Source organism: Rattus norvegicus, chromosome 3 (assembly GCF_036323735.1).
Source record: "Rattus norvegicus strain BN/NHsdMcwi chromosome 3, GRCr8, whole genome shotgun sequence".
NCBI classification, from domain to species: domain Eukaryota; kingdom Metazoa; phylum Chordata; class Mammalia; order Rodentia; family Muridae; genus Rattus; species Rattus norvegicus.
Genome location: NC_086021.1, coordinates 92,372,885 through 92,393,672, shown reverse-complemented (window position 1 = coordinate 92,393,672; position 20,788 = coordinate 92,372,885). Strand labels below are relative to the sequence as shown.

At 34.9% G+C, this 20,788-nt stretch overlaps 1 protein-coding gene and 1 pseudogene across 1 annotated transcript; one reads left to right on the top strand and one right to left on the bottom strand.

Moving 5' to 3' along the window:
• Nucleotides 1-1,609: 1,609 nt before the first annotated feature.
• Nucleotides 1,610-2,575, bottom strand: Or8h10 (olfactory receptor family 8 subfamily H member 10). The gene has a single exon (NM_001001375.1). The coding sequence runs from the start codon at nucleotides 2,573-2,575 to the stop codon at nucleotides 1,610-1,612; it is 966 nt and encodes a 321-aa protein (NP_001001375.1).
• On the top strand, nucleotides 7,689-7,985 carry Olr525-ps (olfactory receptor pseudogene 525; annotated as a pseudogene).

Genomic DNA, 20,788 nt, shown 5'->3' with positions numbered 1-20,788 from the left:
CCAAACTAACCAAAGGCACAGAGTCAGTATCCAAATTAACAAAATCAGATATGAAAAGGTGTTCAGAATAACAGAAACTAAGGAAATTCAAAATAATCACTAGATTTTACAACAAAAGCCTATACTCAACGAAACTCGAAAAATCTAAATAAAATGAATGATTTTCCACAATATATCAGTGTACTTACAATATAAAATTAGAAGCCCGATTTTTTTTGTACCCAGAAATCTTTCATTCTACAGAATGGAATGGCAATATAAGAGCTTTAAATGAAGCAGAATGTATCAAAGAAATATAAAGGGAAAAACATGATTTTGTTCTACGTGTTTTACATAGATACGCTCCCACCATTGTTGATTTTGAATGTCATGCACATTCTCTGTCATTGTTACAGTGTTCCTATTCCTTAAAATCTCAGTGCGGATAGGGTACATAGAGAGCCTACTTCCATCAGAAGTACAGGGCATCAAGTGAAGAATGGGGTTGCTATCCTGTAGTCAAAACTCAGACTCATAACTGTTTGTGTCTGAAAAAAGTGCAGGGATGGAAATGGAGAAGAGTCTGAGGAAAAGAAGGTCTAGCAACAGACCCAAAGTGGGATCCAGCTCAAGGGGAGGCCCTAAGACCTGACACAATTACTGAGGCTATGGAACATTCACAAAAAGGGACCTATCATGACTGCCCTCCAAATGACCCAACAAGCAGCTGAAAGAGTCAGATGCAGATATGTGTACTCAACCAATGAACAGAATCTGGTGACCCGTCTGGTTGAATTAGGGAATAGCTGGATGAAACTGTGGAGGTAGGCAACCATGTAGGATGACAAGTATTCTCAATTAATCTGTACTCCTGAGATCTCTCAGACACTGTAGCACCAACCAGGCAGCATGCACCAGCTGAGATGAGCCCTTCAACACATATACAGCAGAGGACTCCTGGGTCTGGGTTCAATCAGAAGATGCACCTAACACTCAAGGCCTGGAGGCCGTAGGAAGTTTGGAGGTCTAGTCTAGTGGGTGTGATAGAACATTCTTGTGGAGAAGGGGGGTAGGGGTGAGATAGTATGTGATGTGAAATAGCAAGGGGTTAGACCTGAAAGGAAATAAAACCTGGAGTGCATACATGAATAATTGATTAAAAAAATACACAGTAGATATTTTTAAAGAAAAGGCATAATGAGTATGAAGTACTAAAAATTAAATCTTAAATATAATTAATAACATTGTGTATACTATGCTGATATTTGCTGATATTTGAGCATATTTAATATATTTTTCCATCACATGCTCCTAGAATTTGTATTTATTTTATAAATGTAAACAAATTAAGTGTAAACAGAGAATCATTAATCATTTCATGCATAGGTCATTACTTCATATATTATAAAATATATGAATATATTCTGAAGATGTTATTGTGTCAGTTATATTTTCAGGCTATAAATAACACATATTTATTTGTACCGTCATTAATGTGTTTCCTGATTTCCAAAATATGAAATTTTAGAAACCACATTTCCATTTATGTACAAGGTAGTGTTATATGAGAGAAACTCCACAAAGACAGAAATCATGCTCTCTGGTGCAGTTAGAGAGAAAAAAAAATATCTTAATTACTTAGTGCCACTCTGAACTTAAGCCTTGAGTTTTCCTGCTTTTTGATAACTCTATGAACAGCATTTTTCACTTCTTTGTTTCTGAGACTATAAATAAGTGGGTTCAGCATGGGGATCACAATAGTATAAAAAACAGAAGCCACTTGATCCTTTCCCAAGGAGTAGGAATTACTTGGTTTCAAATAAGTAAAAATCATAGTACTATAAAACACAGTGACTCCTAGGAGATGAGAGGCACAAGTGGAGAAGGCTTTGTGTTTTCCTGAAGTGGAATTGATCTTCAAAATAGTAGAAAGAATGGACACATAGGATGCAGATATTGTGATAAGAGACACCATTAGAGTAGAACCAGCAAAGATGAATATAATGATTTCAATGTTATGTGTATCATTACAAGACAGTATTAAAATTGGAGATGTGTCACAAAAAAAATGATGGATAACCTTGGGTCTGCAGAAATATAAGGTGTTCATACAAAGTATATTAATAGTGGAGTCCAAAGTTCCAATCATATAGGAACCAGTGAGAAGGGCACTGCAGAACCTTGTGGACATGATAACTGGGTAGTGTAAAGGGTTGCAGATAGCCACATATCTGTCATAGGACATTGAAGCAAGAAGGAAACATTCAGCAGCAGCCAAGAGGACAAAACCATACATCTGAGTGAAACAGCCAATAAAGGAAATGATTTTGTTGGAAGTCAGCAGATTCTGTAAAGTCTTAGGTGTGATGACAGTTGAGTAACAGAGGTCAAGGAATGACAGATGGGTTAGGAAGAAATACATTGGAGTGTGAAGCCGAGCATCTAGACGGATGATCAGCATCATGCCTGTGTTTCCCAGCACAGTGACCAGGTATATCAGCAGAAACAGCACAGCGAGGACCAGCTGTAACTCTTTGGAATCTGTCAGCCCCATGAGGATAAAGTCGGACTCTTTTGTGTAATTCCAGTTGTTCATAGTTAACAATCCTAAAACTGAAGAGAAATCAAAGGTGATACTCAGCTTGATTAACTTGAAAAGGATTTTTATGTAAATGTACATGCTGCTATTTTTATTATTTTTGTTAGCTTAATATTGATACATTATGAGGATGAATAGATATTGAATGTAGATAGCAGTAAAGAAAATCTCATATTTGGCTAGGGTATCCTAAGAGGCTGCATAATTCATGTTTTTAATTACCATAGTACTTTTATAAATGATTTCCTTTAATAACACCATAATTAGTGTCAGATATTTGTGTATAGGTACTACTGGTACACATCCATTTTTTTTTTATTTTTTATTAACTTGAGTATTTCTTATATACATTTCGAGTGTTATTCCCTTTCCCGGTTTCCGGGCAAACATCCCCCTCCCCCCTCCCCTTCCTTATGGGTGTTCCCCTCCCAACCCTCCCCTCATTGCCGCCCTCCCCCCATAGACTAGTTCACTGGGGGTTCAGTCTTAGCAGGACCCAGGGCTTCCCCTTCCACTGGTGCTCTTACTAGGATATTCATTGCTACCTATGGGGTCAGAGTCCAGGGTCAGTCCAGGTATAGTCTTTAGGTAGTGGCTTAGTCCCTGGAAGCTCTGGTTGCTTGGCATTGTTGTACTTTTGGGGTCTCGAGCCCCTTCAAGCTCTTCCAGTTCTTTCTCTGATTCCTTCAACAGGGGACCTATTCTCAGTTCAGTGGTTTGCTGCTGGCAAAGAATCTAAAAAGGACAAGTAACTTGTCAGACTGAGTTAAAATGAATGCTGCCTCTTTGGGATTTTCTGTATAGTTTTGCTACAAGGATAGTGAATATGAATTTGTGTCCTCTATATACTTACTCATCTAATCCTAATGTCTTATCTATTATGAATAATTAGAAGAGAAAAATACCTGAATATTTTTGTTCATTAAATTTTGATATCAATAAAACGTACAAATTTATTTTAATTTTGATAGAGTTAAATAGGGTACTTGATGACATATAAACATTGTTGTGGATTGTATGCATTATTTATCTGTCAATGAAATCTAAAGTATATTCTAAAATTGCATGCATCCCTCATAGACTCTTAATCAACATTGTGTGGTTGTTTGCATAAATCGTGACATTTATTTAGTTAAGTAACAAATGCTAAATATTTGCTTCTTTCTAAAGTAAACACAGATCCAAACTGCCAGTTTTAGCAATACTTACTGTGAGTTAGAGCTTGTAAATGGAAAACAATACAAATAAAAGTACATGAATGAATTTTTCAATATCACATATCCAAATTTATGCTGATTCCTAAATTTTCTTATGACTAAAATGTGAAATATGATTAGAGACACAAATATTACTGTATTATAGCATAAACATTGTATTTTCAATACCTTTGTATATTTGTCCAATCTTTTTTTTTAAATTCAGAGTCATGTTACCCAAGAAATTATTCTTGAGTATTGACAAAATTGAAAATTTCTTAAGCAGGTATGATCTGAAAGCATGTCAAAGAGTTACTATGGATGTAAGCTGAAGAGTTACAGAACTTTTATCTCTGCCACTGTCTAAGGACAAATGGGTGTCACCAATAAGTGGACTTTCTCAGGGACCAATTTTCCAGAAATATTATCTGGCCTGCTTTCAAAAACCAAAGTTCAATGATAATTCAGTAAAGCATTTGGGTTTTCCCAAGAAGCCAAACAATGAATATGTTCAAAGTGTTATTTTCATTATTACACTTAAACCCACTTTAAATAAAAAGTTAAAAACTGCAAATGGTATATATTTATGGAAGATAGTTACAACTATTAAAATGTCCATATCAGATAATTTCTTATTTATCTGGAAAAGAAAACATATTATTGATACATACATGTACGTTTTACACCTTTATCAAGTGACAGTATTAAGGGTGAATGGCAAATATTTCATGAGAAATATTTTAAATTGAAAATGGAGAGTCTTTTCTGAGTAAAATGTATTCAATAAGAGCAGTAGACTCTAATGAACTTGGCATTAGTCAGTACAGGAAATCTCCACTTAAGAGGTTTTTAAAAAACATAAACATGAGTTTTCTCAATCATATTATTTTGTATACAAGAGCAGATTTTAGTATCAATTGCATATTTGTACAACTATTATATTTTATATCAATTATTTTACCATAAGTGTTTTATGTACAATGGCCTGATGTGTGAGGATACTTTAAAAAGACTTCAGTTTCATGTATTTTGTATTGGGTGTGTATCCATCCTCACTAAGTGCATTGAACATTCTCAAACTAATAAGCATGTTTCAGTGTCCCAAGGATGACAGAGGCTCTGTTTTCTTGTTGGATTTTATCTTTTTTAACAAAATATGACACCTACATAATTTGTTTCATTTTTCTGTGAATGTTAGCTTTGTTTTTATTTAAAAACATACTATGAAAATATAAAGATGGAGTCTGTTGGAATATAATAAAAATCTTACACTTAGATGAAATAAAGTTAATTTCATATATTCACAATAAAGACACATGGGCTCTTTAGCAAGAATAAGCGCTTAGATGAAATGCCCTAATGTAGGTAGAGGAAACTTGTAGAGCCCACCTCCAGCAGAAAGACAGGGCATCAAGTGAGAGATGGGATTGCTATCCCACAATGAAAATTCTGACCCATAATTCCTCCTGTGTGAAAGAAATGCAGGGATAGAAATCGAGAAGATCCTGAGAAAAATAAGGTCCATCAACAAGCCCAAAATGCTATCCATCTCAAGCAGAGACCCCAATGCCTGTTACTGAGGCTATGGAGCACTCAGAAATAAGGACATATCATGACTGTCCTCTGCAAGACCCAAGAGGCAGTTAGCTGAAAGAGTTAGATGCATATATTTGCACCCAATCTATGAACAGAATGTGCTGACCTCTGTTGGTGAATTAGAGAAAAGTTGGAAGAAGCTGAGGAGGAAGGTGACCCTGTAAGAACATCAGCAGTATCAATTTACCTGGACCCCTGGAATCTCTCAGACACTGGATTATACCAGCTGACATGAGGCCCAGAACACATATACAGCAGAGGACTGCCAGGTCAGGGTTCAATCAGAGAAGATGTACCTAACCCTCAGGAGGGTGGATGCCACAGAGAGATTAGATGTCTGAGAGGGTGGGTGGGGTGGGGACAACCTTATGGAGACAGAGGCATGGGGAGTCGGTATGGGATGTGGAAGAGTTGGAAGGTGGACTGGGAGGGGAATAAAGTCTGGTGTATAAAAAATTAATAATAAAAATAAAAGAGAATAATTGTTAAGCTATGAGTGTTTATTTTTATAAAAATATGGTTGTCTTACTCTCATTCTTCCTTAAAAAAATCTTTCTTTAAAGTGGCAACTTATTGAAGTTCAGAGTTATAGAAAATAAAATACTGAGAACAAATGAGTTTTCAGTCCTCAGACATAAATGAGATTTCTATATTATCTCCTACAAGGTTCAGAGAATGTTGAGAAAGAGAATGGAACATGTAAGGGCCAGAGAATGAGAAGTCCTATGAAAATTTGAACAGGACCTGGCTCTTGCACTCAAAAACTCACTCTGATAGTGACTGTCTTCACAAGACTGAGCCCATCAATATCTACCTAATCATGAAAGTTGGGAAGTGTCCATGAGACCCCATTCCTCACTAAAGGTCTACAGAAAATGTATATTTGATAGAGATTGGGAAATCATATTCCTCAGTAGTCGTCATCAAGAAATTGACCTTGCTCAAATAAGTAAGCCTTATCCATTCTCTTGAATGTAATTCTAATTAAATATGCTGAATCACAACAAAACCAATCAGATAGTCATGCAAACAGAAGAAGGCCATGCTAAGAACAAATGCTTATTAGAGAGTGAGAAAAGAGAGCATAATAAAGGATAATACCATCAAAGTATGTTGTGTGCCTGTAATAAAATGTAAAAGAATAATTTAAAAAATATTTGTATAAGAATGTATAAATAATAAAAAAATTACCATCCTATCAAGCAATAACATCGCAAACGTACACTTGTGAAAATCACAGGTACTGTCTATAAGAAATAGCTAATCACTTATGACATAAACTTAACTTATAGTGAAGCCTTGAATCATGCTGGCTCTCAACAACAGATAAGTTGAAAGAGAAAGTCTGACATTGACGCATAATAAGCTATTCTATGGGTATTAGGGAAACCCAGACTTCTTGCTTATTGCTAATATAAAGTACATTGGAGGGAAGATCAACATGTCAAGTGAAATAAGCCAAATTCAGAAAGTCAAGTATCATTTTTACACACATATGTAAAATTGAGAGAAAAACAGAAAGAGACTTAAATAAGAATATGAACCAGCAGCAGGGGGAGTGGGGAGGAGCACAAAGTATGTTAGAAGAAAAAGTTAAGATGATCACATCATATACAAACCATCACATCATAATGCAAATCATCGTTTATATAATACTCACTAATACAATTAATTGAAAAAGTAAGTAAAATGTGAAAAAATAAAGCTGATCTTCTAATGACCTAAATATAAAGAAAATACAAGTAAAATAATACAAGTAAAAATAATTCAAGGAAAAGGAAGTGGTAGACATGGGGCTTAGTAAATAGTATTATTATGTAAACTGAAATGGCGTAAACTATGAAAACATTGACATGATATTGGCCTTCCTCAACAGATCTGGAATTCTTTCCATCTCTACTGGCATAAATGTCAATAAAAATGTCTAAGTAAAATATTTCCAAGATGATCTGGCAATAAGAATGCATACTGAGGGGAGATTCATAAGGAAAGCCTACCTAACTTCTCGGTTATTTGAAATCATCAAATTGACCTATTTGTCAAATAGTCATTCATTTCTACAAAAAACCTTGTCTGTCACTAATAACTAAGAGTTACTTGGCAAATAACAAGAGACACAAAAGACCTTTGAAGATGCAATAGATGCAAAATAAGCAACTTTATCCAAAATAGTAAATAATATAGGGTATGGGGATTCCCTTATGAAAGAAATCCTAGTGTATGAACAGGTAATTGATCTCATCAGAAATTGATAAAAGGAATGCATTAGTCAAATTTTCTCTGTGGAAAATGCCTTTTTCTACTTTTGATTCTTCACATCTTACGTGTCAATTTTCTCTACTATTTTGAAGATCAAATCCACCTCAGGAAAGGAAAAGGCCTTCTCAACTTGTGCCTCTCATATTCTGGCAGTTACTATATTTTATGTTACCATGGTCTTCACTCATTTAAAATCACATAAGTCTTTCTCCTTGGGAAAGGATCAAGTTGCTTCCATGTTTTATACCATTATGATTCCCATGCTGAACCCACTTATTTATAGTCTCAAAAACAAAGAAGTAAAATGTGGTATTGGTAGAATTACAAAGAAAAGAGAGAAAGATCTGCACTATTGAGGCAAAAATTATAGCAAAGGTTGATTTTCCTTTATGTGCATTATACACTTGGCTTCTCTACCTTAAAAATAAAAAAACACTTGCATCTTCTTATATTTAGCAAGTTTTCAATACACAACACTGAATTGAAATTATTATAAATGAATCTGTATAGTCCACATAATAAAATATCCATTTGATTATGATCAAAGTGACCACTATGTCAAATAGGATCTTATATTATGAAATAACAACATTCACAGGGTGTTAAATCTCCAATTCTCCATCAACAGGGAATATGAATTCCAGAACAATGTGGTAATATAATGTATAAAACTATTTGAGGAAATAATAATAAATGTCATCCGTTAATATTGCAAAACTTACATTCTCGCCATATATTAATGCATATTGGTTTACATGGAACAATCATTGCTTATATATGAAGGCTACTAATTGATGTTTTAGAAATTACTTTCAGTTAAGCTAATTAACAAACACAATTATCTGAAAAAATGTTTAGTACTTCTTAAGTTTAGATTAAAACTAAATTATTAAATAGAATTAAGTTGTAGTTAAATATTATTTGCAACTAAAAAACTGACATTTTAACATGTACTTATTCTATAATAAATATTGATACTCTAGGTCATGTTCCTAGTCAAATAATATGAATATATGCACTTGTATGACAAAGACATAAAGTTTTTACTATTGTCTCCATACACTGCTTCACCATTTTCATAGTGATTTATGAACTATTATATGTCATATTCAGTTTTACATAAATTTTTTATAACCTCATAGGTAATTCACATTATCAGTAAATGTGTAATCAGTGCATACTTCATTTTGCATTTCTTTGAATATGAATATTGTACATTTTTCAAGTCAGAAATTTGCATAATTCAATATTCTGCATATATTTCTGGTGTTTTATAAACAAAATCATTTTTATAAATAGAAAAAGTTTACTTGCTCATTGTCCTTGATCTGATTAATTTTAGTTAAAGGAATATTTTGAGATAAGAGGTCTGTGAAATGCAATTTTATAGACAAAATACAGTTTGTGAAACCACAAAATAATAACAACAGTATATGTCTCTCCTGGCTCTGTCACTGAATTATCCTGGCAAACCCCAGACATGAAGAAAGGAATTGCCAAGAAGTCCTAACCTTCATTGCTGAAGAATTTGCTTCTGACAAAGTCAGGAAGAGGAGATATAATGCCTTAAATTAAATACACAATTGCAAACCCACAAAACTGCAATGTATTGCCCCAATCTAGCTATCATGACACGACCTTAATTAAAGAAAATTGGATACATTTATATGTATATGTATATGCACACATTTGTGTGTGTCAAAGAAAATTTTTTAAAATTGAAAAATCTGAAAACTGCGAAAATGTAATACAATGATTGATATGCCTTTTATTACATTTAGTTAAGAGTTTTTTATATAGAATTGACATGGTAGATATATATATATATATATATATATATATATATATTTGGTTACATGTAATAAATGTTATCTTATAGGGGGGAGGGGAAATAAAAAAATATTATCTTATAGAGGAATAATAGTAATGGGAGGCTTCTCGTCCTATATGAATATCTACATGTTAATGATTGGCTTGGATGATCACAAACTGGGGAGCAGAAATACAATATAAATGAGGTACTTATAGCTATTAATATTTAACCTAATTCATGGATACCCAGTGGCCTCTAGAATTTGCCAATTAAGCACTGCAGATTATACACCACTTGCATTGAATCTTACTATCATTTTTGCTTTATCGCTAAATTTTCCTCTCACTTGCAACAAATTCTTTCCTTTTCCTTTTCCTACCAAAGATGGTATTTTTATGCAGAATGAAACTTTATGTCCTCATGGTACTAGAAGACGGCCACATTGGCCATGGAACTTGTCTTGTGTTATTAGAGAGAGCCACATTTCAGTTTAATTTTCTTAGTCCTAGAAAAATACTCAGAACAGAAAGAGAGCAGATGAGTTGAGTGTCCCATTACTTTCCCTTTAACAGTTCATCCATAGAACTTTTAAAGGCTTGGGGCAACTTCTGAAAATTGACAAAAGTGGAAATGTACAGAGTGTAGCAGTTAAATTGCTTTTTAAAGAGGTTCCATATAAAGAGCTATGGTAACACTTTGTAGGTGGAAAAATCCAGAACACATGTGATAAAGGTATAACCTAGAGAATGTGTTATGAGAGTAGGTAGCATCTTCAACATAGAAAATGTGAACTATTACAGCAGGTACAAATCCTAATGAATAGGTAGTTAGGAAAATAAGGCATGTTTAACATTACTGGAGTAAGAAGACAAACAGAAAAATCATTTAAAGAGGCATTGCCAGATTTAACCTATGTGTCTGAAACACTGACGATTACCCAGCTTCCTTTATCTGTTATAAAATATAAAGACATTAGTTTGGTGGAAGAGCTTTAAACATTTTACATTTGTTTGCACAAGTTCTGAATCACCCAATGCATCTCATCTATTACATACATGAAGGGAATTTAAATAAATAATGTCATTAGAAAATTAGGTTTTTTTATAGAATATTAAGACACCTTTATTCATGAATGCAAAGTTTTTCCAGAAAAAGGTGCAGCTTATGCTACACATGAGCAAGAGACTATTAATCAAAGATGAATATCAGAAATGCCATGCAGATATAGGTTACTAAAACTGTATGTTTAGATGTTTAAATGAACCGGATATAGATCTCTCCCGAGACACACAGCCAGAATATGGCAGATACATAGGCCAATGCCAGCAGCAAACCACTGAACTGAGAACAGGACCCCGTTGAAGTAATCAGAGAAAGGACTGAAAGATTTTGAAGGGGCTTGAGACCCCATATGAACAACAATGCCAATCAACCAGAGCTTTCAGGGACTAAGCCACTACCCAAAGACTATACATGGACTGACCCTGGGCTCCAACTGCATAGGTAGCAATAAAAATCCTAGTAAGGCACCAGTGGAAGGGAAAGCCCTTGGTCCTGCCTAGGCTGGACCCCCAGAGAACGGGATTCTTGTGGGGAGGGCAGTAATGGGGGTAGGATTGGGAGAGGAACACCCATGTAGAATGGGAGGGGTAGGAGCTAGGGGGATGTTGGCATGGAAACCGGGAAAGGGAATAACATTTGAAATGTAAATAAGAAATACTGAATTTAATTAAGATGAAAAATTAAATTTCTTTTTTATTGGATTTTTTAATTTTACATGTCAAATTTTATCTCCTTTCCAGGTTTCCCACGCATAAATGCCGTTCCCATCCAACCACACCATTTTTTATGAGGGTGTTCCCTCACCAAACCACTCATCCAGTCCTCCCCACCATGACATTCCCTACACTGGGGCATCCAGCTTTGGCAGAAACAAGGGATTATCTTCCCAATGGTGCCCCAAAAATCCATCCCCTTCTACATACACATCTATAGCCATGTGTCTGTCCATGTGTATTCTTTAGATAATGGTTCAGTCCCTGGAAGCTCTGGATGATTTGTATTGTTCTTATGGCGTTGCAAAGCCCTTCAGCAATTTCAATCCTTTCTCTAACTTCTCCAATGGGGACCCTGTTTTCAGTTTAATGATTGGCTATAAGCATTCACTTTTGTATTTGTCATTGTATGGCAGAGCCTTTCTGGAGACAGCTGTATCAGACTCCTGTCAGCTTGCACTTCTTGACCTCCGCAATATTGTCTATGGAGGGTGGCTGTATATATGGGCTGGATTCCCAGATGGGGCAGGCTCATAATGCCCATTCCACCAGCTGATGCTCCAAACTTTGTCTTCTTATCTACTCCTATGAATATTTTTGTTTCCCCTTTTAGGAATGACTGAAGCATTGGCAGTCTGGTCATCTTTCTTGAGTTTCATGTGGTCGGTGGATTTTATCTTGGATGATCTAAGCTTTTGGGCTAATATACTCTTATCAAAGAGTGCATACTGTGTGTGTGTGTGTGTGTGTGTGTGTGTGTGTGTGTGTGTGTGTGTGTGCCTGTGTTTATGATTAGGTTGCCTCTCAGGATGAAACTTTCTAGTTCCATCCATGTGCCTATGAATTTCATGAAGTAATTGTTTTAAATAACTGAGTAGTACTCCATTGTGTAGATGTACCACATTTCCTGTATCCATTCCTCTGTTTAAGGACATATGGGTTCTTTCCAACTTCTGCCTATTATAAATAAGGCTTCTTTCAACATAATACAACATGTGCCCTTGTTATATGTTGGAGAATCTTTTCAGTATATGCCCAGGAGTGGTAAATATGGGTCCTCAGGTGGCACTATGTCCAATTTTCTGAGGAACCTTCAGAATGATTTCTGGAATGGTTCTAAGTAGCTTGCAATCCCACCAGCAATGGAGGAATGTTTCTCTTTCTGCACATCTCCACCAGTATCTGTTGTCAATGAGTTTTCGATCTTAGCCATTCTGACTGGTGTGAAGTGGAATTACAGGGTTGTTTAGATTTGCATTTCCCTGATGACTAAGGATGTTCAACATTTCTTTGGGTACTACTCAGCCATTTGATATTGCTCACCTAAGAATTCTTTGTTTAGCTCTGTGCCCCATTTTTCTAAGGTTATTTGATTCTCTGGAGTCAAACTTATTCAGTTCTTTGTATAAATTAGATCTAAGTCCTATGTTGGATGTAGGACTGGGAAAGATCTTTTCCCAATCTGTTGTTTGCTGTTTTGTACTAATGACAGGGTCCTTTGACTTATATAAGTTTTGTAGTCTTATGAGGTCCCATTTGTCAAATCTTGGTCTTAGAGCATAAGCCATTGGTGTTCTGCTCAGGAAATATTCCCCAGTGCCCATGTGTTTGAGGATCTTACCCACATTCTCTTCTAATAGTTTCTGTGTATCTGAATTTATGTGGAGGTCCTAGATCCACTTGGACTTGAGCTTTGTACAGGGCAATAAGAATGGATAAATTTGAATTCTTCCCCATGCTGACCTCTAGTTGAACAAGTACTCTTTCGTGAAAGTGCTATCTTTTTTTCCACTGGATGGTTTTAGATCCTTTGTCAAAATCAAGTGACCAAAGGTGTGTGGGTTCATTACTGGGCCTTCAATTCTGTTCCATTGATCTACCTTCCTATCTCTATACCAATACCTTATAGTTTTTAATCGCTATTGCTCTGTAATACAGTTTGAGGTCAGGGATGAGGATTCCCCAAGAAATTCTTTTATTGTTGAAGATAATTTTAGTTATTTTAGGTTCTTTTGTTATTCCAAATGAATTTGAAAATTGCCCTTTTAAATATATGAAGAATTGAGTCTGAATTTTGATGGGGATTGTATTGAATATGTAAATTGATTTTTAAAATATTAATTCTAAAAATCCATGAGCATGGGATATCTTTCCATCTTCTGAAATCTTCAGTTTCTTTCTTCAGAGACTTGAAGTTCTTTTCATCCCTTATTTTAGTGGGATTGTGTCTAGTTTCCCTCCATTTAGTTTGATGTTGGCTACTAGTTTGCTGTACATTGCTTTTATTATGTTTAGGAATAACCCTTGAATTTCTGATCTTTAATATGAAGTGGCGTTGAATTTGGTAAAATGCTTTCTCAGCATATAATGAAATGATGATATGGTTTATTTCTTTGAGTTTGTTTTTATAATGTATTGCATTGGTGTATTTCCATATAGTGAACCATCCCTGCATTCCTTGGATGACTTAATTGATCATGATGAATGTTTATATTGATGTGTTCTTGGATTACATTTGCAAGAAATTTATTGAGTATTGTGGCATCAATATTCATAAGGTAAATTGGTCTGAAGTTCTCTTTCTTTGTTGGATCTTTGTGTAGTGTAGATATAAATTTAACTGTGGTTTCATAGAACGAATTGAGTAGAGTTTCTTCTGTTTCTATTTGGTGGCATAGTTTCAACAGTATTGGTATAAGATCTGCTATGAAGGTCTTATAGAATTCTGCACTAAACCCATCTGGTCCTGGGCTTTTTTGTTTTTTGTTTTTTTTTTTTTGTTTTGTTTTGTTTTGTTTTTTTTTTTTTTTTTTTTTTTTTTTTTTTTTTTTTTTTTTTGGCCAGGAGACATTTAATAACTGGTTCTATTTCTTTAGGAATTCTGGGACTGTTTAGATGGTTTATCTGATTCAGATTTAATTTTGGTGCCTGGTATCTTTCTAGAAAACTATCCATTTTATGTAGATTTTCCAGTTCATTTGAATATAAGGTTTTGTAGTAGGATCTGAACATTTTTTTGAATTTCCTCGAATTCTGTAATGTTTCTCTTTTATTTTCTGATTTTTTTTATTTACTATTCCTGTGCTCTCTGGTCAGTCTAGATAAGGGTTTTTCTATCTTATCGATTTTCTCAAAGAACCAGCTCCTGGTTTTGTTGATTCTTTGTATAGTTCACTTTGTCTCACTTGGTTGATTTCAGCCCTGAATTTGATTATTTACTGTGGTCTACTCTTCTTGGGTGTATTTGCTTCTTTTTTGTTCTAGAGCTTTCAGATGTGTTTTCAAGGTTCTAGTGTATGCTCTCCTCTCTCCAGTTTCTTTTTGGAGGCACTCATACCTATGAGCATTCCTCTTAGCATCGCTTTCATGTGTCCCATAAGATTGGGTATGTTGTGCCTTCATTTTCATTAAACTCTAAAAAGTTTTTAAATATGTTTCTTTATCTTTTCCTTCACCAAATTTTAATCAAGTAGAGTGTTGTCCAAATTCCATGTGTATGTGTGCTTTCTGTCATTTTTATTGTTATTTAAAACCAGCCTTAGCCTATGGTGATTTGAGAGGATACATGGGATTATTTCAATCATCTTGTGTCTGTTGAGGCCTGCTGTCTGAATGATTATATGGTCAATTTTGGAGAAGGCACCATGAGGTGCAGAGAAGAAGGTATATTCTTTTGTTTTATGATGAAATGTTTTATAGATATCTGTTCAATTCATTTGGTTCATTACTTCTGTTAGTTTCTCTGTGCCTTTGTTTAGTTTCTGTTTCCATGGTCTATTCTTTGATGAGAGTGTGGTGTTGAAGTTTCCAACTATTATTATGTGTGTTACAATATGTGCTTTGGTTTTAGTACGTTTCTTCAATGAATGTAGATGCTCTTGCATTATCACCATAGATATTTAGGATTGAGGGTTCACCTTGGTGAATTTATTTTTTGATGTATATGAAGTGTTCCTCCTTATTTTTTGATAACTTGGTTGAAATCAATTTTATTGGCTACTAGAATGGCTACTGCAGTTTGTTACTTAGCACAATATTTTGGAAAGTTATTTCCCAGCCTTTTACTCTTAGGTCTTGTCACTGAGGTGCTTTTCCTGTATACAGCAGAATGCTGGGTCCTCTTTATGTATCCAGTTTGTGAGTCTATATCTTCTTATTGTGGAATTGAGTCCATTGATTTTAAGAGATATTAAGAAATAGTGATTGTTGTTTCCTGTTATTTTTGTTATTCGAGGTAGTATTATGTTTGTGTGACTCTCTTGTTTTGGGTTTTGGTGAAAGATTTCTTCCTTGCTTCTTCTACATTGTAATTTTCCTCCCTCTGTTGGAGTTTCTTATTTTCCTTTCTAGGGCTGGATTTGTTCAAATTTATTGTCTAAATATGGATTTCTTATGGAATATCCTGGTTTCTTCATCTTTGTTAATTGAGAATTTTGCTGAATACAGTAGCACGGGTTGGCCTTTGTGTACTCTTAAGTTCTGTATGACATCTGCCCAGGATCTTCTGGCTTTTACAGTCTCTGATGAGAAGTCTTATGTAATTCTGATAGGTCTCCCTTTACATATTACTTTTCCTTTTTCCTTTACTGCTTTTAATCAAAAGATTCTTTGAATCTTTTGTGCCTTTGATGTTTTGATTATTATGTGACAGGGAGGAATTTCTTTTGTGGTCCAATCTCTTTGGTGTTCTTTGAGCTTCTTTTAGTTCATGGGCATCTCTTTCTTTCGATTAGGGAAGTTTTCTTTTGTAATTTTGTTGAAGATATTTACTGGTCCTTTAAATTGGGAATCTCTGTGCTCTTCAATACTTATCTTCTCATTTTGTTCTGGGTTTCCTGGATGTTTTATGTTAGGAGGTCTTTGCCATTACAAATGTGTCAATGTTTTCTATGGTATCTTCTGCCTCTGAGATTCTCTATTCTATCTCTTGTATTTTATTGGTGATTCTTGTATCTATGACTCCTAATCTCTTTCCTAGGTTTTCTATCTCAATGAGTGTCTCCTCTTGTGATTTCTTTACTGTTTTTATTCCCATTTTTAGATGTTGGTTGGTTTTATTCTATTCCTTTACCTGTTTGTGGGGTTTTTTTTTGTATTTTTTAAAAGGGATGTTTGTGTTTACTATTCGACAGATTCTACTTATTTACCTTGGTGTCCTGTAATTTTTCCAGGGGTTTATTTATGTCCTTCAAGTCCTTACTTGTTTACCTGTGTAAAGTACTTTAAGGAGTATTTTACGTCCTTCTTCAAGTTTTCTATCATCATCGTCATGAGATGTCGTTTTAAATCCAAATATTCTGGATTGTTAGGATTTCCATTATTTGCTTTGGTGGGAGAACTGGGCTTTCCTGATGCCAAGTATGCTTAGTTTCTGTTGCTTAGGTTCCTGTGCTTACATCTCAGCATCTGGTTGTCTCTGGTTTTATCTGGTCTTGCTGTCTCTGACAGTGGCTTTAACCTCCTGTAAGCCTTATGGACACAGGCTTTCTCCCAGAGGGATCTGGGTACAGAGAAGTCTGTCACAGGTTCTTCTCCAAGCAAAGGCAGAAACTTGAAGGATCCTACCCTAGGCTGCTTTTTGGTTCCCGTGTTCTGAGTGTTTCAGGTAGGTCCCTCGAAGCAGAAGTGGCGAATTTCCCTCTGTTCTCAGATTTGTCTGAAAATTAGTTTTTATTGAAAAATTTACTCATGTAATATATTCTGATCAAGGTTTCTTCTCCCCATAATTTTACCAGATCCACTTTACTACTGACAGAACTCCAAGCCTTTATATCTCTCTAAAAATAAATATACAGGAAAGGAAAAGCAAGCAAACGAGAATAAAAAAAAATAATGATAACTAAAAAAAGCCCAAGCAGACAAAAGTACAAAACTTAGAAAACACAAAATCAAAAACAATAATTTGCAATCAAAAGAGTAGTAAGACAAGCAATGCCCTGAGAAAGTAGCATGAGAAAAAAATCTGCAAAAATAACATTGGATTCCTTTTTTGCTGACCATCTAGTAGGTATGGCAAACTCTAAATTTTTTTAAATCCTTTTTCATTGGATCTCAGTTCGAAATAGCTTCTTGGTTAGGGATAAAACATATCAACTTCCCCTTTCTTTAGTGGGACTCTGCTTGGAAACTGTGACGGTCCTGTTCATGCCTCTCTGAGGTCATATTTATCAGTCAGTCTGTGTCTAGAAGTCGACATTTCTTTGGTGTCATAAATCCCCACTGTCTCTTCTGTCTCCTCTTTCTCAGAACACCCTGAGTTCTGGGGGAGGGATTCAATGAGGTTATGGCATTTTGCTTTGAATGTTCCATCATCTCCCATTCTCTTCACATTGCCCAGATGTGATTTTCTTTGCTAGTTGCTATATCCAGCAAGAGAGACTTTCTCTGAGGTTCACTGAATGAGAAACATATCTATGTTTTTAGCAGAATATCATTAGTTATTATTTAAGTGCTTCATTCTTGTTGCAATAAAAAGTAGCATGTGGCCTTCCACTAGGTCAGCATTTCTTAACCTGTGATGAACAACTCCATTGAGGTTGAACAACCATTTCACTGTGGTTGCATATCAAATATCCTAAATATCAAATATTTAAATTATAATTCATAACAATAACAAAATTACAGTTATGAAGTAGGGACAATTTTTTTATGTTTGGGGGCTACTATAATATGAAGAACTGTATCAAAGCATTACAATATTAGCAAGATTGATGACCACTGTCCTAGGTCTGTGACCTGTCTGTTCTCTGTTCCATGCAAACTCAAGTAGTGTCAGACATGAGTTTTATCCAGTGGAGTGGAGGTTGTGTCCAATAATAGAGTGGTCATTTACTCCCACTGTTTACACATTGTGCCATTGTAATACCACTGTGTTATATAGAGAGATTACCTCTGTATATCACAGGATTTGCAGTTGAGTTGTTGGTTATCTTTCTCATGTGGAGTACCTTCTAGTACTATGATCACTAGTCAATAAGAGTAAATGCTGTAGTTATGTACCATCTCTATATCTGCATGTTAAATGAGACATTTAGATGTTGGCTTCAGCAATAAGGAGTTACCATCAATTTGTAGAGAGCAAACAATAATGTTGGAAATAGTCTGGATTGTTTACAGACTTCCATACCTCCTATTTGCAAAATGACTAATCTAGCTACAACTCATTTCTGACACTGGATATTTCATACAGTCTCAAAGACTTGGACCATCATCTTCCCCATTAGGGGAACTCCATTGAGATTCTCACATGTATTTATTTTAAGAATTTTCTACAATAGTCAGTTTATGTATGACCCCCAAAATGCCCTTAATATGTGATACTACACCCCATTTATTTTTTATCCTGAGTGATACATAAGAGATCTTCATACATTATCATACATGTTGAGATAATGTTTAGTCAGCACATTTGTTGGAGTTGTTGCATGTTTTCCAGTGAATATTTCTGGATTTACTTACCAAATCTAAAGCCATAGTTATATAAGCTTATGTCTAGGTCTTTAATTTGATTCCACTTTATCATGTGCCAATTTTCATGCCAATGCAATGCAATTTTTATTAGTAGATGCATGTGGTATCACTTGAATTCAAGAACACTAAAAGCTCAAGAACTGAAATAACCTAATGGTCCTTGTTCTTTTTTATGAATACATAGTATTCTTCCCTCTCTCTTCTGATTATTTTTTGTTTAAGGTCTATTCTGTTAGATACTAAAATGTCTATGTCATTTTGCTTCTTTCATCTATTTACTTGAGATAACTTTTACATAATATTATGCTGAATTCACTTCTACTCTTGATATTAAGTTATGTTCCTTGAATGGAGTAGAAGAATTGATCATGCTTTCCAAATCAAATTTCTTAGTCTGAAAGTTTTTACTACAAGAATTGTGATCATTAATATCGAGAGTTATCAGTAAGTATTTTTTGTTTATTCCTATTTGGGGGGAATGTGTGCTTTTTACGTCTCTTTGATCTGATGTTTCCAAAGTATTTATTCTGTGTGTGTGCGTGCGTGTGTGTGTGTGTGTGTGTGTGTGTGTGTGTGTGTGTGTTCTTTATTTTTTGGGTTCAGGTTAATCTCAATGGTTTGATTTTTTTCTAGAGCCTTCTAGAGAATGGAGCATTTTTAGATCCTGTGTATATTTGACTTTTTCATGGAATGTCTTTCCTACTCTTCATATTTAGATTGAAAATCTTGTTGCATATTGTAGTCTGTGATGCCATCATTTGTCCTTTAGAATTTATAAAATATTTATCCTGGCCCTGCTGTCTTTTAGACTCTCCACTGAGGAACCATATGTTATTTGAATAGATCTGTCTTTATATATTATTTGATCTTTTTCACTGTAAATGTAATTTTTATTCACCTAACAATTTTTATGTCAGAGGTTTACTGCTAAATAACTTCACCCTTTCTAGTTCATTCTCAACTCTAGCTAGCTATTTTAATTCAACTCTTCTGGCTCAAACTCCTCTCCAAGCTGACTGATTCAATCTGGCATCTCTCAATAGCTCACTTAATTGGTCTACTAAGCCTCAAATTATTATTATTATTATTATTATTATTATTATTATTATTATTATTTGTTGGATTTTTTAAACTTACGTTTCAAAAGGTATTCTTTTTCCCTGTTTCCCAGACATAAGCCCCCATCCCATCCCCCTTCCCTTCAGAAAGGGTGTTCCCCTCCCAAAGTGGCCCCCTTCCTACCATATGTCTGTCCATGTATAGTCTTTGGATACTGGTTTAGTCCTTGGGAGCTCTGGTTGGTTGGTATTATTCTTATGGGGTTGCAAGCCCTTTTAGCTCCTTCAATCCTTTCTCTAATTCGTCCAACAAGGACCCTGTTCTAAGTTCAATGGTTAATGCTAGCATTCACCTCTGTATTTGACATGCTTTGGCTGAGCCTCTCATGAGACATCTATATCAGGCTTTCTTATTCCTCCTTATTCTCTGGCTTCAGGTGGTTCTAATGACCTGCACTGAAATGCATGAGCTCATAAACAAACTCAATTGTACTCCAGTGCACTCACTATACTGACTGACTGACCGAAAGTGACTGAACTGATTTCACTTTTTCTGTGCTGTTCTTCAATAGTTTTACTCCTGAGAGTTATACATATTCTGTCTCAGATATATTTTCTCAAATATTTCTCTGTCTAGTCACTTTGCACCTTAATTAGATGCAATAGGTTGGCATCAAGGGTATTTACTAAAGGATTCCTGACAGAGGAACTAAAGGTGTGTAATAAGTGTATGTCTGCATTTCAGTCAAATCACACAGACCTAGAAGATCTTTGGTTGTGATGAGAGCAGCTGTGATGCTGAATTAAAGTTCCTCTATATTTCCCTAATAACGTTTATTGTTCTGTTTCAATTACATAAATTTATTGTTTTGATTATTATCTGCAATGTGTAGCTTTTCTGAGACAATTTATTTGTTGATTTGAATATTTATCATACCACTTCCTGGATGTTGGTTGACTGGAAATTTCTAGATTTAACATTTTTTATGACTAAGATACCCTTTTCTTCTATGTAGTCTTTGATTCCTATATTTTTATTATTT

Bases quoted from the DNA above. Each gene is read 5' to 3' on its own strand.
- Or8h10 (NM_001001375.1), bottom strand. From the start codon at position 2,575: ATGAACAACTGGAATTACACAAAAGAGTCCGACTTTATCCTCATGGGG.